Source organism: Hippoglossus stenolepis, chromosome 13, assembly GCF_022539355.2.
Source record: "Hippoglossus stenolepis isolate QCI-W04-F060 chromosome 13, HSTE1.2, whole genome shotgun sequence".
Classification (NCBI taxonomy): domain Eukaryota; kingdom Metazoa; phylum Chordata; class Actinopteri; order Pleuronectiformes; family Pleuronectidae; genus Hippoglossus; species Hippoglossus stenolepis.
The window spans coordinates 255802-277230 of NC_061495.1; the positions used below are offsets into that span (position 1 = coordinate 255802).

The 21429-nt window shown below is 43.5% G+C and overlaps 2 protein-coding genes across 56 annotated transcripts in view; both read left to right on the forward strand.

Moving 5' to 3' along the window:
- The window catches only part of LOC118120114 (abl interactor 2-like), an 882953-nt gene that overhangs the window by 237754 nt on the left and 623770 nt on the right, over window positions 1-21429 (forward strand). The window lies entirely within an intron of this gene.
- The window catches only part of ttn.1 (titin, tandem duplicate 1), a 161173-nt gene continuing 142705 nt past the window's right edge, over window positions 2962-21429 (forward strand). For 46 of the 50 annotated variants that reach the window (XM_035174322.2, XM_035174331.2, XM_035174332.2 and 43 more), the window contains exons 1-24: window positions 2962-3184; window positions 6810-6913; window positions 7353-7556; window positions 10079-10366; window positions 10886-10971; window positions 11075-11295; window positions 11520-11739; window positions 13211-13417; window positions 13525-13632; window positions 14015-14275; window positions 14784-14846; window positions 14939-15197; window positions 15428-15500; window positions 15619-15828; window positions 15991-16133; window positions 16261-16406; window positions 16705-16932; window positions 17038-17279; window positions 17477-17697; window positions 17784-17948; window positions 18050-18218; window positions 18752-20448; window positions 20533-20811; window positions 21163-21429. In XM_035174322.2, the coding sequence (XP_035030213.2) occupies window positions 6823-6913; window positions 7353-7556; window positions 10079-10366; window positions 10886-10971; window positions 11075-11295; window positions 11520-11739; window positions 13211-13417; window positions 13525-13632; window positions 14015-14275; window positions 14784-14846; window positions 14939-15197; window positions 15428-15500; window positions 15619-15828; window positions 15991-16133; window positions 16261-16406; window positions 16705-16932; window positions 17038-17279; window positions 17477-17697; window positions 17784-17948; window positions 18050-18218; window positions 18752-20448; window positions 20533-20811; window positions 21163-21429 (5848 nt within the window). In that variant the 5' untranslated portion in view covers window positions 2962-3184; window positions 6810-6822. Of the gene's footprint in view, window positions 3185-6809; window positions 6914-7352; window positions 7557-9757; window positions 9768-10078; window positions 10367-10885; window positions 10972-11074; window positions 11296-11519; window positions 11740-13210; window positions 13418-13524; window positions 13633-14014; window positions 14276-14783; window positions 14847-14938; window positions 15198-15427; window positions 15501-15618; window positions 15829-15990; window positions 16134-16260; window positions 16407-16704; window positions 16933-17037; window positions 17280-17476; window positions 17698-17783; window positions 17949-18049; window positions 18219-18751; window positions 20449-20532; window positions 20812-21162 lie in introns of those variants that run through there. The other 4 variants (XM_035174325.2, XM_035174328.2, XM_047342544.1 and 1 more) reach the window with 4 other exon arrangements.

A 21429-nucleotide genomic window follows, 5' to 3' on the forward strand; every position in this document is an offset into this window, starting at 1 on the left:
GGAGGACAGAGAGGTGGAGGAGAAGGACAGAGAGGTCGAGGACGAGGAGGACGAGGAGGAGGTGGAGGACAGAGAGGTGGAGGACGGAGAGGACGAGGAGGAGGAGGAGGACAGAGAGGTGGAGGACAGAGAGGTGGGAGGGAGGAGGACGAGGAGGACGAGGAGGAGGTGGAGGACAGAGAGGAGGAGGACAGAGATGTGGAGGACAGAGAGGTGGAGGACGGAGAAGTGGAGGAGAAGGAGGAGGAGGAGGAGGAGGAGGAGGTGGAGGACGGAGAAGTGGAGGAGGAGGAGGAGGAGGAGAGGAGGAGGAGGAGGAGGTGGAGGAGGAGGAGGAGGAGGAGGAGGAGGACGAGGAGGAGGAGGAGGACAAGAGAGGTGGAGGACAGAGAGGTGGAGGAGGAGGAGGAGGACAGAGAGGTGGAGGACAGAGAGGTGGAGGAGGAGGACGAGGAGGACGAGGAGGACGAGGAGGAGGTGGAGGACAGAGAGGAGGAGGACAGAGATGTGGAGGACAGAGAGGTGGAGGAGAGAAGTGGAGGAGAAGGAGGACGAGGAGGAGGAGGAGGAGGTGGGAGCTGGAGAAGTGGAGGAGGAGGAGGAGGAGGAGGAGGAGGAGGAGGAGGAGGACGGAGAAGTGGGAGGAGGAGGAGGAGGAGGAGGAGGAGGAGGAGGAGGAGGACGAGGAGGAGGAGGAGGTGGAGGAGGAGGACAGAGAGGTGGAGTTCTTCACCTCTCTGTCCTCCACACAGAACATCACTGAGAATTGACACAGGTGTGTCTGTCTGTGTGTGTGGTGTGTGTGTGTGTGTGTGGACTCTTGTACAGATATCTTTGTGAGGACATATATACACCAAGTGAAAATATACTTGGCCAATAAAAGAATTCAGATTCTGACATGTCCTCACTTTCTGCGTGTGTGTGTTTCAGAAGCTGTTTGTTCCTGTTTCCACGGTGCAGCTGCGCCCCCTGCTGGACGCTTGGAGACACTACAGGTACAAACATACTGTGTTACGTTGTTCTGATCATTCTGGTTAACTCTAATAAGTCTGGCTTATTTAGGTGAGAGATCTATTCCTTGAATTAATTCCTGCTCAGTCACCATGGTAACTCATACTTCAGAGCCAGCCTGCACGGTACCAGTATAATGGTCTAGCTATGTTTAGCTGTGTCTCAAAGAAAGTCACAAACAACTTGTTCCATCCAAAGTTTTTGTTATGTTCTGATCAGAATAATATAAAATAATTAAAAAAAGTTTGAACACATGAAAAAAATAAAAGTTTCTGTCACAATCTGTTAGTTTGTCAAAGTTTAGTTGAACAGTTTATTAGTTACCTCTTTCAAGCCGTGAACAAAAGAAATGAAAACATCCCCATGACAAAGAAGACTGTTTGAATTTATTCTGACATCTCTCTAACTTCTGTTTCTCAGACTTCAATTGAATTTTCAGTTTCTTGTTCTTTGATACCGAGGAGAAGATGCCTTTTATAAATGGAACAGACAAAGGTGTTCAAGTAGCTGATGAAGTTTCTGGTAATAACAATATAAACCTTATCAGCTCTGAATGTCCATGATCAGGTTCATCAGGTCTGAAACTTCATCAGGCTCATTCACAGTAAATGTATCTATGATAGATCTGATATTATACAGCTTCATATCCACAGTCTGACTCAAACTAGTTTTTCAGCTTGTTGCTTAAGTTGTCAGAGACAGAATTCACTCAGACGAGAATGTTTCGTATAAAACATGATTAAATCTGTTTCCCCTCAATATCCTCTCTCCGATTTCATCTTCCTACAAACAACTCGAGATTTTAAATCATGAATCACTTCAGCATGTTGTGACGCTGCAGGAACATTGTGTTTCACTGAGATATAAAGGACTTGTGTTAGTGAGGATCATCACAGACTCAAACCTGTGGAGTTAAACAAGTCAAAACCTGGGACATAGAGCCCCCCCCCCCATCACAGATGTGCCCCCCCTCTATTCCAGCACCTCTGCAGCTGAAAGGGCTCAGCTGGACGTCGCCATCTAGTGGCTGTGGCATCTTTTTTATGGCTAAAAGGTTCATATCTACTTCTGTTTAAAACACACTCTTCACTTTTCATTAGAGGCGACTTGATACTCTGAAGTATTTGTACTTTATCTTGTTTGTGTTTGTTGGGATGTGACAGAATAAAGTTTATTAGGTCAGTGAGTCAGAGGCTTCACACAAACTTCATCAGGCTCATTCACAGTAAATGTTCTGTAGTGATTTCAAACAGATCTGATATTATACAGCTTCATATCCACAGTCTGACTCTAGTGATCTGACCAAACACAACACAACACAACACAACACAACACAACACAACACAAACACAAAGAAAACTAGAACACAGCATGTTTTTACTTTTACACTTTCATACTTTTACAACTTTACTATTTTATACTTTTGTACCATTATAGTTTTAAAGTCGTGGTCTTTATAACATGACATGTTCAATATTAATTCAATTATTGTTATTGTTGTCATTTCAGCAGCTCCAGTAAACGAGTTTCGTAGTTCTGCCGTCACTTGATTGGGTGATGGATGATTGACAGCTGGGTGTAGTTGTGTAAACAGTGATATTGGTGTGTTGTAACGGCGGGGGCGGGGCTGGGGGGAGTTTGAGTGACAGGAACAGCCTCGGCCTCCTTTTGGTCTCAGAAGCTTTTTAACGACACACATGAGTTTTTCCTTCAGAACAAATTGATGCTGGTTTCTAACAAACACACAAACGTGACGTCTGAACGAGCTGCAGACAAACGTCGCACTTTCATATGAATCAAAGAACGATCGACTGTGACTGACAGGCTGGAGGTTGCATAAATGGCTGCCATGTCCCATCATGCCCCCCGAGGGTCTTGACTGGCCAATAGGGAGCGTCGGCTGGGCGGTGATGCAGGTGGAGCCCCTGCTATAAAAAGCTAAACCACCGTCTGGGCCCTTCTGAGCAGTTAGAGCATTCCCAGGCTCGCCTCGGGTGGAGGGATAGCGAGGAGGGAAACAAAACTACATGGACGTAACTGTGTAGTTTTGTTTAGATCGGGGAGGAATATTTGGAAGCTCGACCGTTCTCATCTTGGAATTTTGTGGAAAAGCTTCTGGATAAAGAGAAGGAAGCTCTACAGCTGGGGTCTGTCCCATCAGTCCCAGGTACAAGTGAGTAACCTCCGTGTCCCCACATGTCCTGTCCAACCTGTGCGTGTGCTGACTCATGTGTTTAATGGGGACCTCAGACTGAGAGGACTCTTGTCTTTTACTGTTTTAGAGTCTTTGTGTCACATTTTCTCATGTTTGAAGTCGCACTGGGCCTCATGCAGATCTGAGAGGAGCCCAGAATAGCAGCTGATGCATGAGAGCGGAGTGTCGCTGGGCGGCCGATGGCTTTTTAAGGGAATCAGCTGCAGGGTATCAGTTCCAGCTATGTGCCACATGGTGGCTGTCAATCAACCTGCGGGGGTCAGGGGGTGGAGGGGGGGTGTATTTTTGGTCACGTCCATATCTGTCGCTCAGATTCCGCTCTGTAAATAAGAGCTGAGTCCGACGACACTTTTTAAAGCTGTATATTGATCATTGATTCAAAAGATCTCGAGGAAGTCAAAGTTTTCACCCCAAATAAAAAGAACTGCATCTGTCAATCAGATTGATTTTTGATTATCGGCCGACTATATTTCTTATATATAAACATTTATAATGAGAAAAGAACAATTTATATGTGCTGCATTGTCGTGGTGATAAATGTGTGAATGTGTTTTGTGGCGTTTACGAATCATGTAAATTTACTGGATCATTTATTTTAAATAACAGTGCTGTTTTGTGTTGAACTGCTTTAGTTGTGGTTCCTAATATGCTACTTTTTTATATTGACATATAATATGTAATATAAAATGTATTGTGTTGGACCTTAGGAATAAAACAGTTGAAATACAAGATTAGTTACATTATTTTTATATATTTCTATAAATCATTTTTTGTTTTGAATAGTTTTGAATTAAAAAATATATATATAGGCCGATGACATCACTTGATAAGTCGATTAATCGAGTAAAAAGAAAATAATACTGACACTAATACTTTATAGATGTTTAAAATTAACATTTGCGTTAGAAGAAAAAGAAAACGAGAAAAAAACGAATTGTCACGGGGGGGGTGATCTTTTATTAATATATTACACAAATGTATTTGTAGCTAAAACATGTGGTCAACAACTGTTTCAATAATAAGTATTTTCAAAATAAAAGACTTTTATAGAAACACAGCAGACAAATATTTTCACCTGAAGAATTTAAAATTGAATTTTTACAAAAACTTGAAGGTTTCATCGTATTGAAATATAAGAAACCGTGAATCTTTACATCTTTTTCTCACTGAAACTTTTTAATGTGATTGTCAGTCGTCGTTCGCGCGATGCTTCTTCTTCTCTGCTTTTAATGTTTGTTGATAAATTGACCTTTTTTATTTATTGTTTTAAAAAAAGTCAAAGAAACTAAACTAAAAAAAGTTTTTTGTCATTTATAACTCGGGTGATATGATAAATAATGATAAATGGCATTAGATCAAAATAATATTAATTTTTTTATGAAGAAATAATGTTGATTTGTTTATATTTTTATGTAAAATCTGAAACAAAAAGATTAAATGAATAAAAATCTCATGTTACATTTAAAGTTTTTTAATAAACAACAAAAACGTTTTAAAGATTTTAACGTGAAATTTAAATGTGTGTGTATGTGTGAGTTTGTGTGTGTGTAAGTCAGTGTGTGTGTCTGTGTGTGTAAGGTTTGTTTAAGTTTGAGGGTGTGTGTGTGTGTGTGTGTATGTGTGTTTTACAACCTGATTTCATCTTTATTATTTTTATTAAAGTAAAATATTGAAGAGTCAAAGTTTTAATCTTTTTAAATGATTTTGTAAAAGCCAACATTTTATTTTCCTTCATTTCTTTGTGTTGCAGCTGAAACAAAGTCGTTAAAGTCGTAAATGTTTTAACGTGTTTTCTTCTTGTGTGAACTCAGATAAACGACGGCACTAAACTGAGTCTAAGCCCCGCCCCCTGCCATCAGGCCTGACTTCAGGTTTTATTCTAACATTTGTTTCAAATAAAGAAAAAAAACTTTACTTAAACTTAACAGAATGAAAACAGTGAATTATATTTAAATATCCTCTCGTGTTTGATCTGTTTCAACTAAAGACGTTAAAATGTGTCTTCTATAAATTAAATGAAAATCTAAGATTAAAATGATTAAACTCTTCTTTTTTCTCAGCAGTGATTTTTATATATTTACAAATGAGTCAAATTGAGCTATTTTACTTTGAACTCATCAAACTGCATCATTCTACTTTGAATTTATTTCCTTTTCTTATGAGTCAATCGACAGATGATGTTAAATTATATTTATATCATTAACTTATAAAATTGAAGAAAAACATTGAGACTCTTAATGAATCAACATTAAAATGATAATGAAACAATGTGATGATGTTTAGGAACAATAAAACCTGCTGAATAGATAATTCATTATGGATCAGTTATTGATTATCTGCAGGTTTCATCTGAACTGTTTTATTTACAACTTTTCTTTTTTTCTTTATCGTTCTTCTGTTTCTCATATTTTATGCTGAAGATATTTTCTCACGTCAGTTTCATAATGTTTCCTCTGACGCCTCCAGCACGTGGTCGACCTCCATCTGCTGCCGCCTGTCAGCATCATCCTCCCAACACACCCCCCCGACATTTATAGCTCCTAGCTGCCTCACCCGTCTCACCCCCGTCTCACCCCCGTCTCACCCCCGTCTCACCTGTCACTCCTTTGAAAGCTGCAGCACATTCTTCTCTGTTCCATCAAACTTGAAGAAGAAACAAGAGAATCGTCCTCGTTACTGATCCGACTTTTTCTGTAAAACGTCAAACACTGATTCACTTTTACATTTTGTCACATTCTGTCTTTTCTCATTAATATTGGAAATCTTCTTATTTCCTGAGACAGGAAGTGACATCATCTCTCGAGGTTAAAGTTCAGAGGATGTAAAAATCGATGAGTCAAATTCATCAACATGAGGGTTAGGAAATAAAACTTGATTCATTTCTCACTTCGATGGAAAAGTTCACAAAACATCTCGTTATTAAAAAAAAATCTGAACACAAAGACACATGATCTGCTCGTTTCTCATTTTCAGTTTTAGCTTAGTTCTGTTGCTGGTTATTTCTGTTGCTGGTTATTTCTGTTGTTGGTTAGTTCTGTTGCTGGTTAGTTCTGTTGCTGGTTAGTTCTGTTGCTGGTTAGTTCTGTTGAAAGTCTTCAGTTGTCAGATGTGCTCGTCCTGCAGATCAGTTTAGTCTGTGTCCTGATGATCTTCATCATCATCTCCTTCTTCTTCTTCACTGTTTCACCAGCTTTAAAGACGAGGCTGTGCTGAGAGAAACTGTCCAGGTGCATGATGGGACATGTTTGTAGAGACGTGTTGACGCCGCTTGTTTGTTTTCTAAACAAGTTTATTAAAATATTAATATTATTTTTGAATGTTGTAACAATAAAAACTGGTTAAATTTAAAGCATGTGAACATCATCAGCTCCATGAAGCTGAAACCTGAGCTGTGACAGATGCAGGCGTCTATTTGTGGAGAAAGGAATGATGGGTGTCTCCTTTCGTAAAGTTTGACCCTGTGTTTCCTCGACTCAAGGAACCGCGACGTTCCTCCTGCTCCAATCAGAGCATCACCAGTAAAAGCTTTTCAAATATTATACAACTTTTTATGTCCTGATTTGTGTCTCTCTCTCTGTCGCAGGCTGCCGACCATCATGTCAACGCAGGCACCAACGTTCACGCAGCCGCTCCAGAGCGTCGCGGCACTAGAGGGTAGTGCTGCGACGTTCGAGGCTCAAGTTAGTGGTAAGAAACAAAAAGTTTCTACAAAATCAATCGTAATCTGAAATTCCTTGTTATTGAAAAGTTTTGCATACTTTCCAAATATGTTTTACTTTAATTTCAGACTTCTTAGTTTGATATATTCCTTTATTTTGATTCTGAGATTCAAATTTAAGATCCAATCTCAAATGTTATGCTCCATAGTTGTACTGTTTGGTTAGAAAGGACAATAACATTCTTGATTCTTTATTTAGTTTCTCAAAACATTCAATTTCAAACTTTTTTGAAACAGATTAAAATTAGTTTTTTAGCAAAATTTCTACTTGAATTTCATATTTTTTTTTCAAAACATTAATTAACATTGAATAATATGGATTTAAATTTTGTGATCAGAGATTGTTTTTACAAGTTTAAAGTTTGATAGTTACAAGTCTTTCACTTATTCTGTTTCTTCTCTCTGCAGGTTCTCCAGTTCCTGAGGTGAGCTGGTTCCGTGATGGCCAGGTTCTTTCCGCTGCTGCTCTGCCCGGCGTTCAGATCTCGTTCAGCGACGGCCGCGCTGTTCTGAGGATCCCCGCTGTGACTGCCGCACACAGCGGAAGATTTTCCATCAGAGCCACCAATGGTGCTGGACAAGCCACAAGCACAGCTGAGCTCCTGGTTACAGGTGAGACCTTTAAACTCCTGGTCACAGGTGAGACCTCAGGTAGTTTAACTCCTGGTTACAGGTGAGACCTAGGTAGTTTAACTCCTGGTCACAGGTGAGACCTCAGGTAGTTTAACTGTCTGTCACAGGTGAGACCTCAGGTAGTTTAACTCCTGGTTACAGGTGAGACCTTAAACTCTGGTCACAGGTGAGACCTCAGGTAGTTTAACTCCTGGTTACAGGTGAGACCTCAGGTAGTTTAACTCCTGGTCACAGGTGAGACCTCAGGTAGTTTAACTCCTGGTTACAGGTGAGACCTCGTTTAACTCCTGGTCACAGGTGAGACCTTTAAACCTGTTACAGGTGAGACCTCATAGTTTAACTCCTGGTTACAGGTGAGACCTCAGGTAGTTTAACTCCTGGCCACAGGTGAGACCTCAGGTAGTTTAACTCCTGGTTACAGGTGAGATCTCAGGTATTTAACTCCTGGTTACAGGTGAGACCTCAGGTAGTTTAACTCCTGGTTACAGGTGAGATCTCAGGTAGTTTAACTCCTGGTCACAGGTGAGACCTCAGGTAGTTTAACTCCTGGTCACAGGTGAGACCTCAGGTAGTTTAACTCCTGGTCACAGGTGAGACCTTTAAACTCCTGGTCACAGGTGAGACCTCAGGTAGTTTAACTCCTGGTCACAGGTGAGACCTTTAAACTCCTGGTTACAGGTGAGACCTCAGGTAGTTTAACTCCTGGTCACAGGTGAGACCTCATGTTAACTCCTGGTTACAGGTGAGATCTCAGGTAGTTTAACTCCTGGTCACAGGTGAGACCTTTAAACTCCTGGTCACAGGTGAGACCTCAGGTAGTTTAACTCCTGGTCACAGGTGAGACCTCAGGTAGTTTAACTCCTGGTTACAGGTGAGACCTCAGGTAGTTTAACTCCTGGTTACAGGTGAACCTCAGGTAGTTTAACTCCTGGTCACAGGTGAGACCTCAGGTAGTTTAACTCCTGGTTACAGGTGAGACCTTTAAACTCCTGGTTACAGGTGAGATCTCAGGTAGTTTAACTCCTGGTCACAGGTGAGACCTCAGGTAGTTTAACTCCTGGTTACAGGTGAGACCTTTAAACTCCTGGTTACAGGTGAGACCTCAGGTAGTTTAACTCCTGGTCACAGGTGAGACCTTTAAACTCCTGGTTACAGGTGAGACCTCAGGTAGTTTAACTCCTGGTTACAAGTGAGACCTTTAAACTCCTGGTTACAGGTGAGACCTCAGGTAGTTTAACTCCTGGTTACAGGTGAGACCTCAGGTAGTTTAACTCCTGGTTACAGGTGAGACCTCAGGTAGTTTAACTCCTGGTCACAGGTGAGACCTCAGGTAGTTTAACTCCTGGTCACAGGTGAGATCTCAGGTAGTTTAACTCCTGGTCACAGGTGAGACCTCATAGTTTAACTCCTGGTCACAGGTGAGACCTCAGGTAGTTTAACTCCTGGTTACAGGTGAGACCTTTAAACTCCTGGTTACAGGTGAGATCTCAGGTAGTTTAACTCCTGGTTACAGGTGAGATCTCAGGTAGTTTAACTCCTGGTTAAGTGAGACCTCTCTGGTTAGGAGATCTCAGGTAGTTTAACTCCTGGTTACAGGTGAGACCTCAGGTAGTTTAACTCCTGGTTACAGGTGAGACCTCAGGTAGTTTAACTCCTGGTTACAGGTGAGATCTCAGGTAGTTTAACTCCTGGTCACAGGTGAGACCTCAGGTAGTTTAACTCCTGGTTACAGGTGAGACCTTTAAACTCCTGGTTACAGGTGAGATCTCAGGTAGTTTAACTCCTGGTTACAGGTGAGATCTCAGGTAGTTTAACTCCTGGTAGGTGAGACCTTTAACTCCTGGTTACAGGTGAGATCTCAGGTAGTTTAACTCCTGGTTACAGGTGAGACCTCAGGTAGTTTAACTCCTGGTCACAGGTGAGACCTAAAGGTAGATCTCAGGTAGTTTAACTCCTGGTTACAGGTGAGACCTCAGGTAGTTTAACTCCTGGTCACAGGTGAGACCTAGTCTAGTTTAACCTGTCACAGTCTCAGTAGTTTAACTCTGTTACAGGTGAGATCTCAGGTAGTTTAACTCCTGGTCACAGGTGAGATCTCAGGTAGTTTAACTCCTGGTCACAGGTGAGACCTCAGGTAGTTTAACTCCTGGTCACAGGTGAGACCTCAGGTAGTTTAACTCCTGGTTACAGGTGAGACCTTTAAACTCCTGGTTACAGGTGAGACCTCAGGTAGTTTAACTCCTGGTTACAGGTGAGATCTCAGGTAGTTTAACTCCTGGTTACAGGTGAGATCTCAGGTAGTTTAACTCCTGGTTACAGGTGAGACCTCAGGTAGTTTAACTCCTGGTCACAGGTGAGACCTCAGGTAGATTTAAACTACAGGTGAGTTTTTAGAGCAAATGGTTGGTACTTGACGTTCTGGTTGGTACCTGAGACCAGATGCTATTCAAGGAAACAGCTTTTGATCTTTACTTTAAATCTATCGCCTCTTTCCTTTTCAGCGGAGACGGCGCCTCCGAACTTCCTTCAGAGACTGCAGAGCTCCACAGTGAGACAGGGCAGCCAGGTGAGGCTGGACATCCGAGTCACAGGTATTCCACCACCTGTGGTGAAGTTCTACAGGGAGGGAGCAGAGATCCAGAGCTCTGCCGACTTCAGGATCCTCCAGGAGGGAGACCTGTACAGTCTGCTCATAGCTGAGGCCTTCCCAGAGGATTCTGGGACGTATTCTGTGACCGCCACTAACAGCAGCGGACGGGCCACATCCACTGCTGAGCTGCTGGTTCAGGGTGAGGACCTTTTAACTGTAGTGACGAGTTAAATACAGTCACATGACATTTTTACATTTGAGTTTTAGCTAAGTTAAACTGACTGGAGGCAGGAGGATTCTCACACATTGAAGAAAATGAAAACTGTTTTTATTGAATGTTTATTTCTACGTTTTACAGATTAAAATTCTGCTTTTTTGAGGCATTGTTCAGTAACTTCAGATTTTTGTTTATTAAATAAAAATGATGAAGTCATTCATAACATATCATAATATACAGACACTGAGATGATGCTTTAGCTTAGATCCCTTTAATGGTCATTTTTATGTAGCTACATTTACAAAAATAGCATTTTGCATAAACCAACACAAGGCAAATTAGATACAATTAAAAATAGTAATAATAACATAAATAATCAGCTTGTAAAAATATCTGTGCTCAGCAGCTAAGTCTCTTTGATTTAAGAGTCTGATCTTTCTTCAGACAGAAAGTCCTCCAGCTATTCAATCATTATTATTATTATTACAATTTAAATTTCAGGTGAAGAAGCTGTTCCAGCAAAGAAAACCAAGACAGTGATTTCAACCTCTCAGATTTCACAAACTCGTCAAACCCGAGTGGAGAAGGTAGGAACGACGGCAGACATTTTGAATCATGTAAAACACAATGAGTCACGTTCTGAGAGCGATCGTCTCTGTCTCATCACCTCGACCTCTGGTTTGTCCTCAGAGGATGGAGGCCAGTTTCCAGGCCACCGCCATGATGGAGATGCAGGGAGAGGGCGCCGAGGTGACACATCAGCTGGCTCACAAGACTCCTCCCCGAGTCCCTCCCAAACCCATGTCCAAGTCCCCGACCCAGCCCTCGCTGGTCGCCAAGGTGACAGGAGGACGCCAGCAATCCCCATCACCTGTCAGACATGTTAAGGCGCCAACGCCCACACCAGTCAGGTGGGTGGAGCTTACATTTTATTTTATTTAATATAGTTTATGTACGGTGGCCCTGAGGTGCAAAACACAACCACAAAGATACAACAAGATTTCAGAAATGTGTCCTTTTGCAACTCAGGGCCACCGTACGTTGGTGTAGATTAGTGGCGAGTGAGCGGGGCGATGGTGCTATTGGAGGTTGGCCTCTGTAGGCCTGTAACGTGACCTCCCTCCCCCGTCTCCAGGCCTGCTTCTCCCACTTCAAGACTCTCAGTCTCCCCCATCAGGCCAGTCAAGTCCCCCATCACCACACGAAGACAGGGGGCCGCCGGCGCCGACGTCTTGCCACCATGGAAGCAGGGAGACTACGTGGCTGAGGCCAGCTTCACCAGCATGACCAGTTCGACCACCATCACCCAGCTGGGTCAGGAGCAGCACTGGGAACAGGTCGTCGGGGTCAAAGAGGTGAGGGTGGGGCCGATACACAGATTCTCACTGTGACGTCATCGTGACATCATTTTCTCTGACATTTAGAATATTTTCATAAACATGAGAAAACAAAATAGTTTTTATATCCGTCGTCTCGTCAGTATTTAATTTTTTGAAACGTGATGAAACATTTACATTTTGAAGGTTTTATATGTGACTTCTGGAACTAATCCAATGACTTTCAAACTGCCGTCAGCGCTGTTGTCATGGCAACCTGTCTCCTCAGTCCCTTTTTCAAACCTTGCAGATTTAATGAACATGAATGAAATTCTTTATCTTCAATTCTTAACTGTACAGTTGTCTGCTACGTCAGATTAGTTTCTCTTAAATGAACCTCTTTAAAATCATCACGTTACATTTTATCATCAGAACAACTTCAGTCTCGTTCGTCTCGTTAATTGAAGTTTCAGTTTTTTCAGTTAGTTTTAAATGAAGTTTTTCAGAAAGAGGTTTTGGTTAAAAAACTGAATCTTCATCCTCATCAGACGTCTTCACCATGTGTCCACTATTTTGAATTCTTTCTAAAATACTCTTCACTTCTTCTGCATGAACTCCTGTGACGTCCCTTTGCTTTGGTTATTAGCCTCAAACTATCACAATGGATTCTGAATCATCTGGAACGCAACGTGAGCCGAGTTTTACACAGAACACTGAGCGATGGGACGACGCTACGATGACATGTGAACCAAATGTTCATGGTTCCGATCAGTCAAACGAGTCAAACGCAATTCAGGGAGGTTTTTATGAAATTCACGATGAAGAAGACGAGTTGTGCTGTGAGAGTGATGTGGTGGTTTCATCAGGCGATGTGAGTGATGACGAGACAGTGAGTTTTAGTCCGTCGTACGTCGCTGTGGATCTCTCCTCTGTCTTTAACCACAAAGACTTGTCACCAGTTTCAAACGAAGAGGTTGTCCTCCTTGATTCAGATGAAGGAACTTTTACATTTCACAACAGAGATGTCTCTGATGAAGAGACTCCTTCAGGTGTTAGCCTTCACCAAGATGTCTGCCCGATGACCAGGCTGCCTGAGGAGCAGGTATCTCTTGTTCCATCACGAGCTGAAGCTTCACAGTTCCTCCCTCTGTTGGAGTTTTGTGGTTTCACGTCACATTTCTTCAGCAGTTTTTTTTCTTCTCTGCTGATTTCACAGTTTTTGTTTCTGCATGTTGAACAGATAATCGAGCATGTTGTTGTTGTTGTTGTTGTTGTTGTTGTTGTTGTTGTTGTGTCAACACGTGTACATGTTCACACAACTGTTGATTTTGTATTTGTGTTTAAAAGAAAATCCAGGTTCAGAATATATGTTAATAATATGTAAGGTTTAAAATTAACCAATGAATAATTTGAGGATGCTGAATAGTAAGACATGTCCTCCTGCCTGTCACTGTACCTCCGTCCTGTCGTGGATGTCCTGAGATCTATGTGCTGCTCATTGTGTCTCCAGGCTGTGGGGGGGCAAAGAGCTGGAGCGGTGGCCACAGTGATGGCCGCCGTCGACCTGGCTCGTGTCCGTCAGCCCGTGGAGGGTGGTGGAGCTGAAGAGGCAGAGTTAAGGCAGCAGGTCGCTGCTGACCAACAGTATGGAGGCGGCTGGACAACAAGAGAACAGATGCTAACTGCTCAGTTTACACCTGAACCGGCCCTGCCTCAGGTTAGATAGGCAGAGTGACACCAAATGATTCTATCTATTGTAAAACAGTGAATCTTTCATGATGTCGTGCTCTGTTGTAACACACTGAACTCTGTTGGCTGCTCCAGATTCAGAAAGCGACAGAAATCCACGTGGACACTGGTCTGGTCTCGTCTCCAGTTCCACATTTCACAGTTTCTAAAGTTTCTGTCCCAAAACCTGAGTCTAGCTCTGAGGTAAGAAGAGGCAACAGCAGAGAATCATCTGCATTCAAAACCAATTAAAACCAATAACACACATTATTAACTGCTAACATTAGCAGTTTGAGTGAAAAGGACGCTAAACTTAGCCATGATGGATTAAGGCTGTTTAACAAGTAGGTTAGAAAAAAGCGTCCGACATTATTACTGCCTGTTGTTGTGAGGTGTTGCCGGAGTGATTAAATATAATAACAATATGTTTTTCTTCACACAAACTAAATGCAGTTGTCATTTATTAATCCAGCTTCACTTTCCTCCATCATCGCTTTAATAGAACTAACGTGCTGTGGTTTAACACGCACTTAATGAACCTTTTCTTGATGATGGTGTGGCTGTTCCTCTTCTTTGGCTCGGTCAGGTTTCCATCGCCGGCTCCGCTATCGCTACTCTGCAGAGAGAGTTATCTTCATCCTCTGCCGCCACTCGAAAGATCATCAAGCCCGTCAAGTCTGCCAGTCCATCTCGGAGAGTGCATGAGACCAGAGGGACGCCAGAGCCCACACCTCCGCCGTTCAAAGATTTCCCCGACACATATCAGAGTCATTATGGCGCAGAGATACAGACGGGGGTGGTGTGTTCGGGGGGCATGGAGAGAATGTATGAAGACTGGGGAACCCAGGTTTGTGCTCTCGTATGAGTCCTGAACTGAGCAGGACAAGAAAACCTGACGAGCAGAAGAACGTCAGATCGTTTCTACTTAATCAGCAATAAAAGTGTCTTTAACCAGAGCAAGATATCTTCTGCTGAATCTGAGGGGCAGATTGATTCAGTGACGCTTCTGATCATTTCAGCACCAAACTTTACATTTTGATCCACAGTACTAGTTACTCAGATCAAAAGCAGCTAACGCACCTGGCAACATTTTTCAAAAGTCCGGTTTTCTTGATTTCTGTTCAAATCTAGGATAAAAGTTCCTATAATAACTTCAACTTGCTTGTTGATGATATTGACAACTTCATTCTCACCTCTTCAGCTCATCACCTTCTTGTGCTGTGTTGTCTTGTCTTCACATGGACGTGAAGTTCTCAGTCTTGTCGTCTGTCGGTGTGAACATGTTGTGGATTTTAAGATTGAGTGAAAAATCTGCTGCGGTACTTTGTGCTAACAAGTCTGTTACTACATGGCAGGTGGTGGAGGCAGCAGCCGTACCTTCTGCAGGTGGCGCCGTGGTTCCACCCACACTGGTGTCTGTAAGTAGCATAGTTCTCCCCAAAACCTCGAAATTTGTCCACGCAGATTTGGGAATATGACATTTTCTACAATTTTTGTACCTTGTACAAAGGGCTTGAAAAACACAAACGTGACAGAGGGTGAGTCCTTGACCCTGGAGTGTCAGATCAGCGGTCAACCTGCTCCTGCCATCATGTGGTTCAGAGAGGACTACAAGATCGAGAGCTCCATCGATTTCCAGATCAGCTATGAGAGTGGATTCGCCCGGCTGGTGATCCGTGAAGCGTTCGCTGAAGACAGCGGCCGCTTCACCTGCACCGCCACCAGCGAGGCGGGAACAGTCAGCACCTCCTGCTACCTGCTCGTCCAAGGTCAGTACAAACTGTAAGATAGAAGGAAAAGGATGAAGAAAACATTGATTTTTATCACATCACAAATGGACATTTTTCATTATCCTTCTGAAAATCCTCTCGGTTACGTGGAGCCTCTTCTCTTTTCATTTTAGATTTTTCTCTTTGTGAAGTCCTTCACCTCTTAGTTGTTTATCTAATCATTAGCCCATGGTGCCTTCCTCTTGAGACCAACTCTCTCTCTCTTTCAGTGTCCGAGGACATCGAGAGCAGGGAGGAGATGGCTGTCATCACCGAACATGTTGAAACTGCTCAGGAGAAACTGTGAGTCCATCAGACACTTTGTTAAAGTTAACATTGATCAACCCCAATTCCTCAACTGATTTATTTGTATAATGTGAGCTCGGCCCTGAAAATCCTAAAATGATATTTGTGTTTCCAGTGTAACCGAAGAAGCCAAAGAGGAAACCATGTCTCAGGTGAGCATGGCAGAGTCAGATAGTGCTGCCGCAGCTCCCTTCTTCATGGAGAAACCCAGCGTTCAGAAGCTGGTGGAGGGAGGAAGCGTCCTATTTGTATGTCAGGTGGGCGGAAGCCCCAAGCCACACATCATCTGGAAGAAGAGCGGCGTACCGCTCACTACCGGATACAGGTTTGTGTTTTCTTTCTTTGCTCTATCTTCAGGACAAACTTTATATTTCAACTCAATGTCTGTCAGGACAGTTAAAATAATTATGTTTGTGAATAAGGCATCTGTAATGAACACTGCAGCCTGCAGGGGATCACTAGTCATCACCCCTTCACTGTCCATCAGATACAAAGTCGCCTACAAGAAGGAGACAGGAGAGTGCAGGTTGGAGATCTCCATGACTTTCGCAGATGATGCCGGAGAATATTCTGTGTTTGCGAAGAATCAGCTCGGAGAAGTCTCAGCCTCAGCCAACCTGCTGGAGGAAGGTACGTGATCTACCATCGTATCCATGTAAACTAAGAACTAAGAGAAGAGAAGTTATGTCTTCTAGAACTTCAGAACAAAATAATTTCAAGATGTGTTTAGTTTCCTGTGACGATTGTTTTCTGACAGATGAATACGAAGCCTACATAAAGAAACAGGAAGAAACCTTTAAGACTGAAGTGACCACAGTGGTGCAGGAGCCCAAAGTGGGAGACATCCCCCCCGTTGTTGTTACGACAATGGAGAAGATAACCACCACCATTATCTCAGGACAGGTGAGATCATTATGAGTCTTGTAACAGGGTTGAGCGATGCTATTTATGTGTCACTGTGGTCGATACATCTACTGAAACCACCACCACCTGGAGATACAGATTAAGATACAGATCCAGAAACAGATTCATGTGATGCAACCACAGAAATTCATCCTTAATGAAGTTAAAAAACAGACAAATCTTGATAACCAGGAGCTATTATCAACAGATAGTGATTGATTGATTGATTGATTGATTGATTGATAGTGATTGACAGTCATGGTTAATAGAATAACCTGATCTCTTGTCACATGGGTAGGAATTTCACCTTTCTGCCATCGAGCAGAGGATAATCCAGGAGATCGAGCTCCACATCATGAATATCACCTACAGAGAGATTGTGACAGAGGACGGAGAGTTGATGGTCACCGCCACCCCCACAGATGCCGTGCAGCCGGGCTTCGACACTCAGGTCAAAAACTACAGGATCATTGACGGAATGGGCGTCACTTTCCACTGCAAAACAGCTGGAACGCCACTCCCCAAGGTACAGAGTACTTATGTTTAATAAACAAATATTAAATGTTTATGAGAAATTTAAACGTGTCAATTCTCCACAGTGGTCTCACAGTAAAATTCTGTCTTTTTCCAGATCGTTTGGTACAAAGACGGCCAGCGCATCAGGCCTGGGGGCCGTTACCAGATGGAGGTTCTTCAGGATGGGCGAGCCAGCCTGCGCCTGCCAGTGGTGCTGCCTGAGGATGAGGGCGTGTACACCGCCTTCGCCACCAACATGAAGGGAAATGCCGTCAGCTCTGGGAAACTCTATGTGGAGCCGTCCGGAGCTGTAACACCTCAGAGATACACACCACAGCCGGCAATGCAGAGGATCAGGTAAGTCTTAACCTTTTAGCTGGAGCATTAGCAGCTAAAGAGCCAGATCTTTTCCACAGGAGGTGGTGGACACCAAAATACAAACTGATTTAAAAAAGTTATTTAAGTATGTATAAGTTACTCCTGGCTCCAGTAATACACATTCACTATAAATCAGACTCCTGTCAACACATTTCAAACTGAAAACTCTTTCTCAGGTCCACCTCTCCTCGCTCTATGAGCCGCTCACCTGGTCGCTCTCCCAGCCGTTCTCCCGCCCGCCGTCTCGATGAGACAGATGAGGCTCAACTGGAAAGACTCTACAAACCTGTGTTTGTTGTGAAACCGACCTCATGTAAATGCTCTGAGGGACAAACTGCCAGATTTGACTTGAAGGTTGTTGGCAGGCCCATGCCCGACACCTACTGGTTCCACAATGGTGAGTAAAACACAGATCAAATATTCATATACCATGTTGTTTAACTGGAGTTGATGGTGTGACAATAATTAGAATCTGTTCATCAGGACAACAAGTGGTTAGTGACTACACCCACAAGATCGTAGTCAAAGAAGACGGTATCCAGTCCCTGATCATTGTCCCTGCCATGCCACAAGATTCTGGAGAATGGACAGTCATCGCTCAGAACAGAGCTGGACGCTCGTCCCTCTCCGTCACTCTCACTGTCGATGGTACATTTTTTACTTCCACCACAACTCTTCTCTGTCATTTAGAAGCAGATTACTGTAATGATTTCAAGTTTTCTTGACAATTTGTTTTCTTGTATTCTCAGCTAAAGAAACGTTGGTGCGACCTCAGTTCACCGACAAGCTGAAGAACATCAGTGTCAAACAGGGCACTCTGGTGGAGCTGGCTGTTAGAGCCATGGGAAACCCTCTGCCTGATATTGTCTGGCTGAAAAACAGTGACATCATCTCACCACACAAGCACCCCAACATCAGGTATGTTTGATATTTTCATATTAACAGAGAGACAGTAAACTGAAGGTACAACACTTATTCACATACAGTATTTATTACAATTGTCAAATAAATGACTCATAACCAACTTTTATTTTGTGTGTTAATTTCTTCAGTCCATAGACCCAACTAAAAATGTATTTGCATATTCTTATGTTGGTAACTCCAAAACTGAGTAGATCTGATTCAGTTTCACTTTTACAAACATTACAATCTTTTGAGCAGAAGAAACAGAGGAACATGTAGATTTCCCTAGATTCAGGTTTCTGGTCATTTATTACAAGAGTTTTAATCATGAGAAGAAGGTGCAGAGTACAACAGCTTGAACTGTATGTATGATGACTAATAACTAGAAAAAGGCAAAAATAACAAAATAAGACTGGACTGGCTGCACTTACTTTGACTCATCACCTCAGTCTAGATTTGTTACCCTGGGAGAATAATAGTAATGTAATGTTATTGTTGTCATAGAAATCCTCAAAAGTTAAAGCTAACATAACAAATCCCTTTTCCAGGATTGAAGGAGCCAGAGGAGAGGCCAAATTTCAAATTCCCTCAGCCGTTGGCTCAGACAGCGCCTGGTACACAGCTACAGCCATCAACAAGGCTGGTAGAGACACCACTCGCTGCAGAGTCAATGTGGAGGTGGACTATGCTGAACCTGAACCAGAGAGAAAACTTATTATTCCCAAAGGAACGTACAAGGCTAAGGACATTGCTCCTCCGGAGTTGGAGCCCCTTCATCTGCGATATGGTCAGGAGCAGTGGGAGGAGGGCGACCTTTACGACAAAGAGAAGCAGCAGAAACCACTGTTCAAGAAAAAGCTGACCTCTATCAGAATGAAGCGTTTCGGTCCTGCTCATTTTGAGTGCAGACTGACCCCTATTGGTGACCCCATCATGGTAGTGGAGTGGCTGCACGATGGCAAACCCCTGGCTGCTGCTAACAGGTTACGCATGGTCAATGAGTTTGGCTACTGCAGCCTTGACTATGAAGCTGCTTACGCTAGAGACAGTGGTGTCGTCACTTGCAGAGCCACAAACAAGTTCGGAGTCGACCAGACCTCGGCCACCCTGATTGTCAAGGATGAGAAGGGTCTTGTTGAGGAAAGTCAGCTTCCTGAAGGCAGGAAGGGAGCTTTCAGAATGGATGAGATGGAGCGCCAAGCTCATCAGGGAGGACCCTATGGAGTTAGTGCTGACGACGAATATGAAAAGTCCAAACCTGAAATTGTTCTCGTTCCTGAACCAGCCAGAGTGCTTGAAGGCGACATTGCTCGATTCCGTTGCAGGGTGACCGGTTATCCAGCACCCAAAGTTAACTGGTACCTCAATGGACAACTTATCCGCAAAAGCAAGCGATACAGACTTCGTTATGATGGTATTTACTATTTGGAGATCACTGAAATCAAGTCCTATGACTCAGGAGAGGTCAGGGTGGTGGCAGACAACAACCTGGGCTCAGCCGAGCACACAGTAAAGCTGGAGATTCAGCAGAAAGAGGACTTTAGAACACATCTGCGTCGTGCTCCTGAGGCGAAGGCAGCCGAGGCTGCACCTGAACCGGGAAAAACACAATTCGAGGTGGTGAAGGCTGAGAAACCTGCAGAGGACTCTCAGGTGAAAGAGGTGGTCAAGCTCAAGAAAGCCCAGAGAATCGTCCATGAGAAATCCACGGAGGAGTCAGAGGAGCTGAGGGGTAAGTTTAAGCGTAGGACAGAGGAAGGCTATTACGAGTCCATCACCGCGGTGGAGCTCAAGGCACGTAAGAAGGATGAAAGCTATGAGGATCTGCTGAAGAAAACAAAGGACGATCTGCTTCACCGCGCCAAGAAGAAGGAGGAGGCCGAGAAGAAGAAGGAGGAGGAGCGCCGCAAAGTTACAGCCAAATCTCTAAAACCAGAGAGAGTCAAGCTCTCAGTCAGTATGGAAGCTCCTAAGATCCTAGAACGAATCACAAGCCAGACCGTAGCACAAGGTGAAGAAGTTAAGTTCCGAGTCAGAGTCGTGGGCAGACCAGAACCTGAGTGCCAGTGGTTCAAGAACGGTGTTCAGCTGGAGAAGTCTGATCGTATTTACTGGTACTGGCCTGAGGATCATGTGTGTGAACTGGTGGTCAGAGACGTCAGAGCAGAGGATTCTGCCAGCGTCATGGTTAAAGCTTCAAACACTGCAGGAGAGACTTCAAGCCACGCTTTCCTGCTGGTGCAAGGTAGCACATCCCTCTAACTTTCATTTGTTATTCTACATTCAAGTTGTGTGTTTTCTAACAAAGGTTTTGTTGCCCTTTTTGCAGCAAAGCAAGTCATCACATTTACACAGAAACTGGAGGAAATTAGTGCCAAGGAGAAGGACACCATGGCAACCTTTGAATGTGAGACCAACGAGCCATTCTTCAAGGTCAAATGGATGAAGAATAATGTGGAGATCTTCTCTGGAGACAAGTACAGGATGCACTCTGACAGAAAGGTTCACTTCCTGTCTGTGCTGACGATCGACATGAGGGACGATGCAGAATATTCCTGTGTTGTTATTGACGAAGACGTCAGGACGACTGCAAAGCTTAACGTGGAAGGTGGGTTGTCTTTCATTAAAGAGGACGATACCTCAGTGGTACAGTTTTATTGAGAGATGAAGGACAAGGGAGCACATGTAACTATATCTGAACATTGGTTTAAATTGGTTGAATATAATCTGTTTAAAATATTAAGATTTCTTAGCAAAATCTATCAAATTAGTTGAGGTTTACATACAATGTTTACTTTGATTGGGCGGATCCACTGTAAAGTCTTAGCTTATGAAATATGTATGTTTGCAAGTGGAGAAACTGGATCTGCTCCCTGATGCAACATGAGTTTCTTTTACCACTGTATCCAAGTGTCTGACTGTAGATGTTGATGTCCTGTCTCTGTCATGTCGTAACCAGGAGCCCCTCTGGAGATCTTGAAGCAACTCGAGAGTACAGAGGTGCCGGAGACATACTCCGGAGAGTTTGAGTGTCTCGTGTCACGCGAGGATGTGGAAGGAAGCTGGTTTTTCGGACAAAAGCTGTTGTCTCCCGGAAGTAAATACGTCATGTCCTCCCGTCGTGGAAGACACACCCTGTCTGTCAAAGACGTCAAGAAGGAGGACCAAGGAACTTATTCCTTCAAAGTGAGGGAGTTCAAGACGAGCGCCTCACTCAAGATGAAAT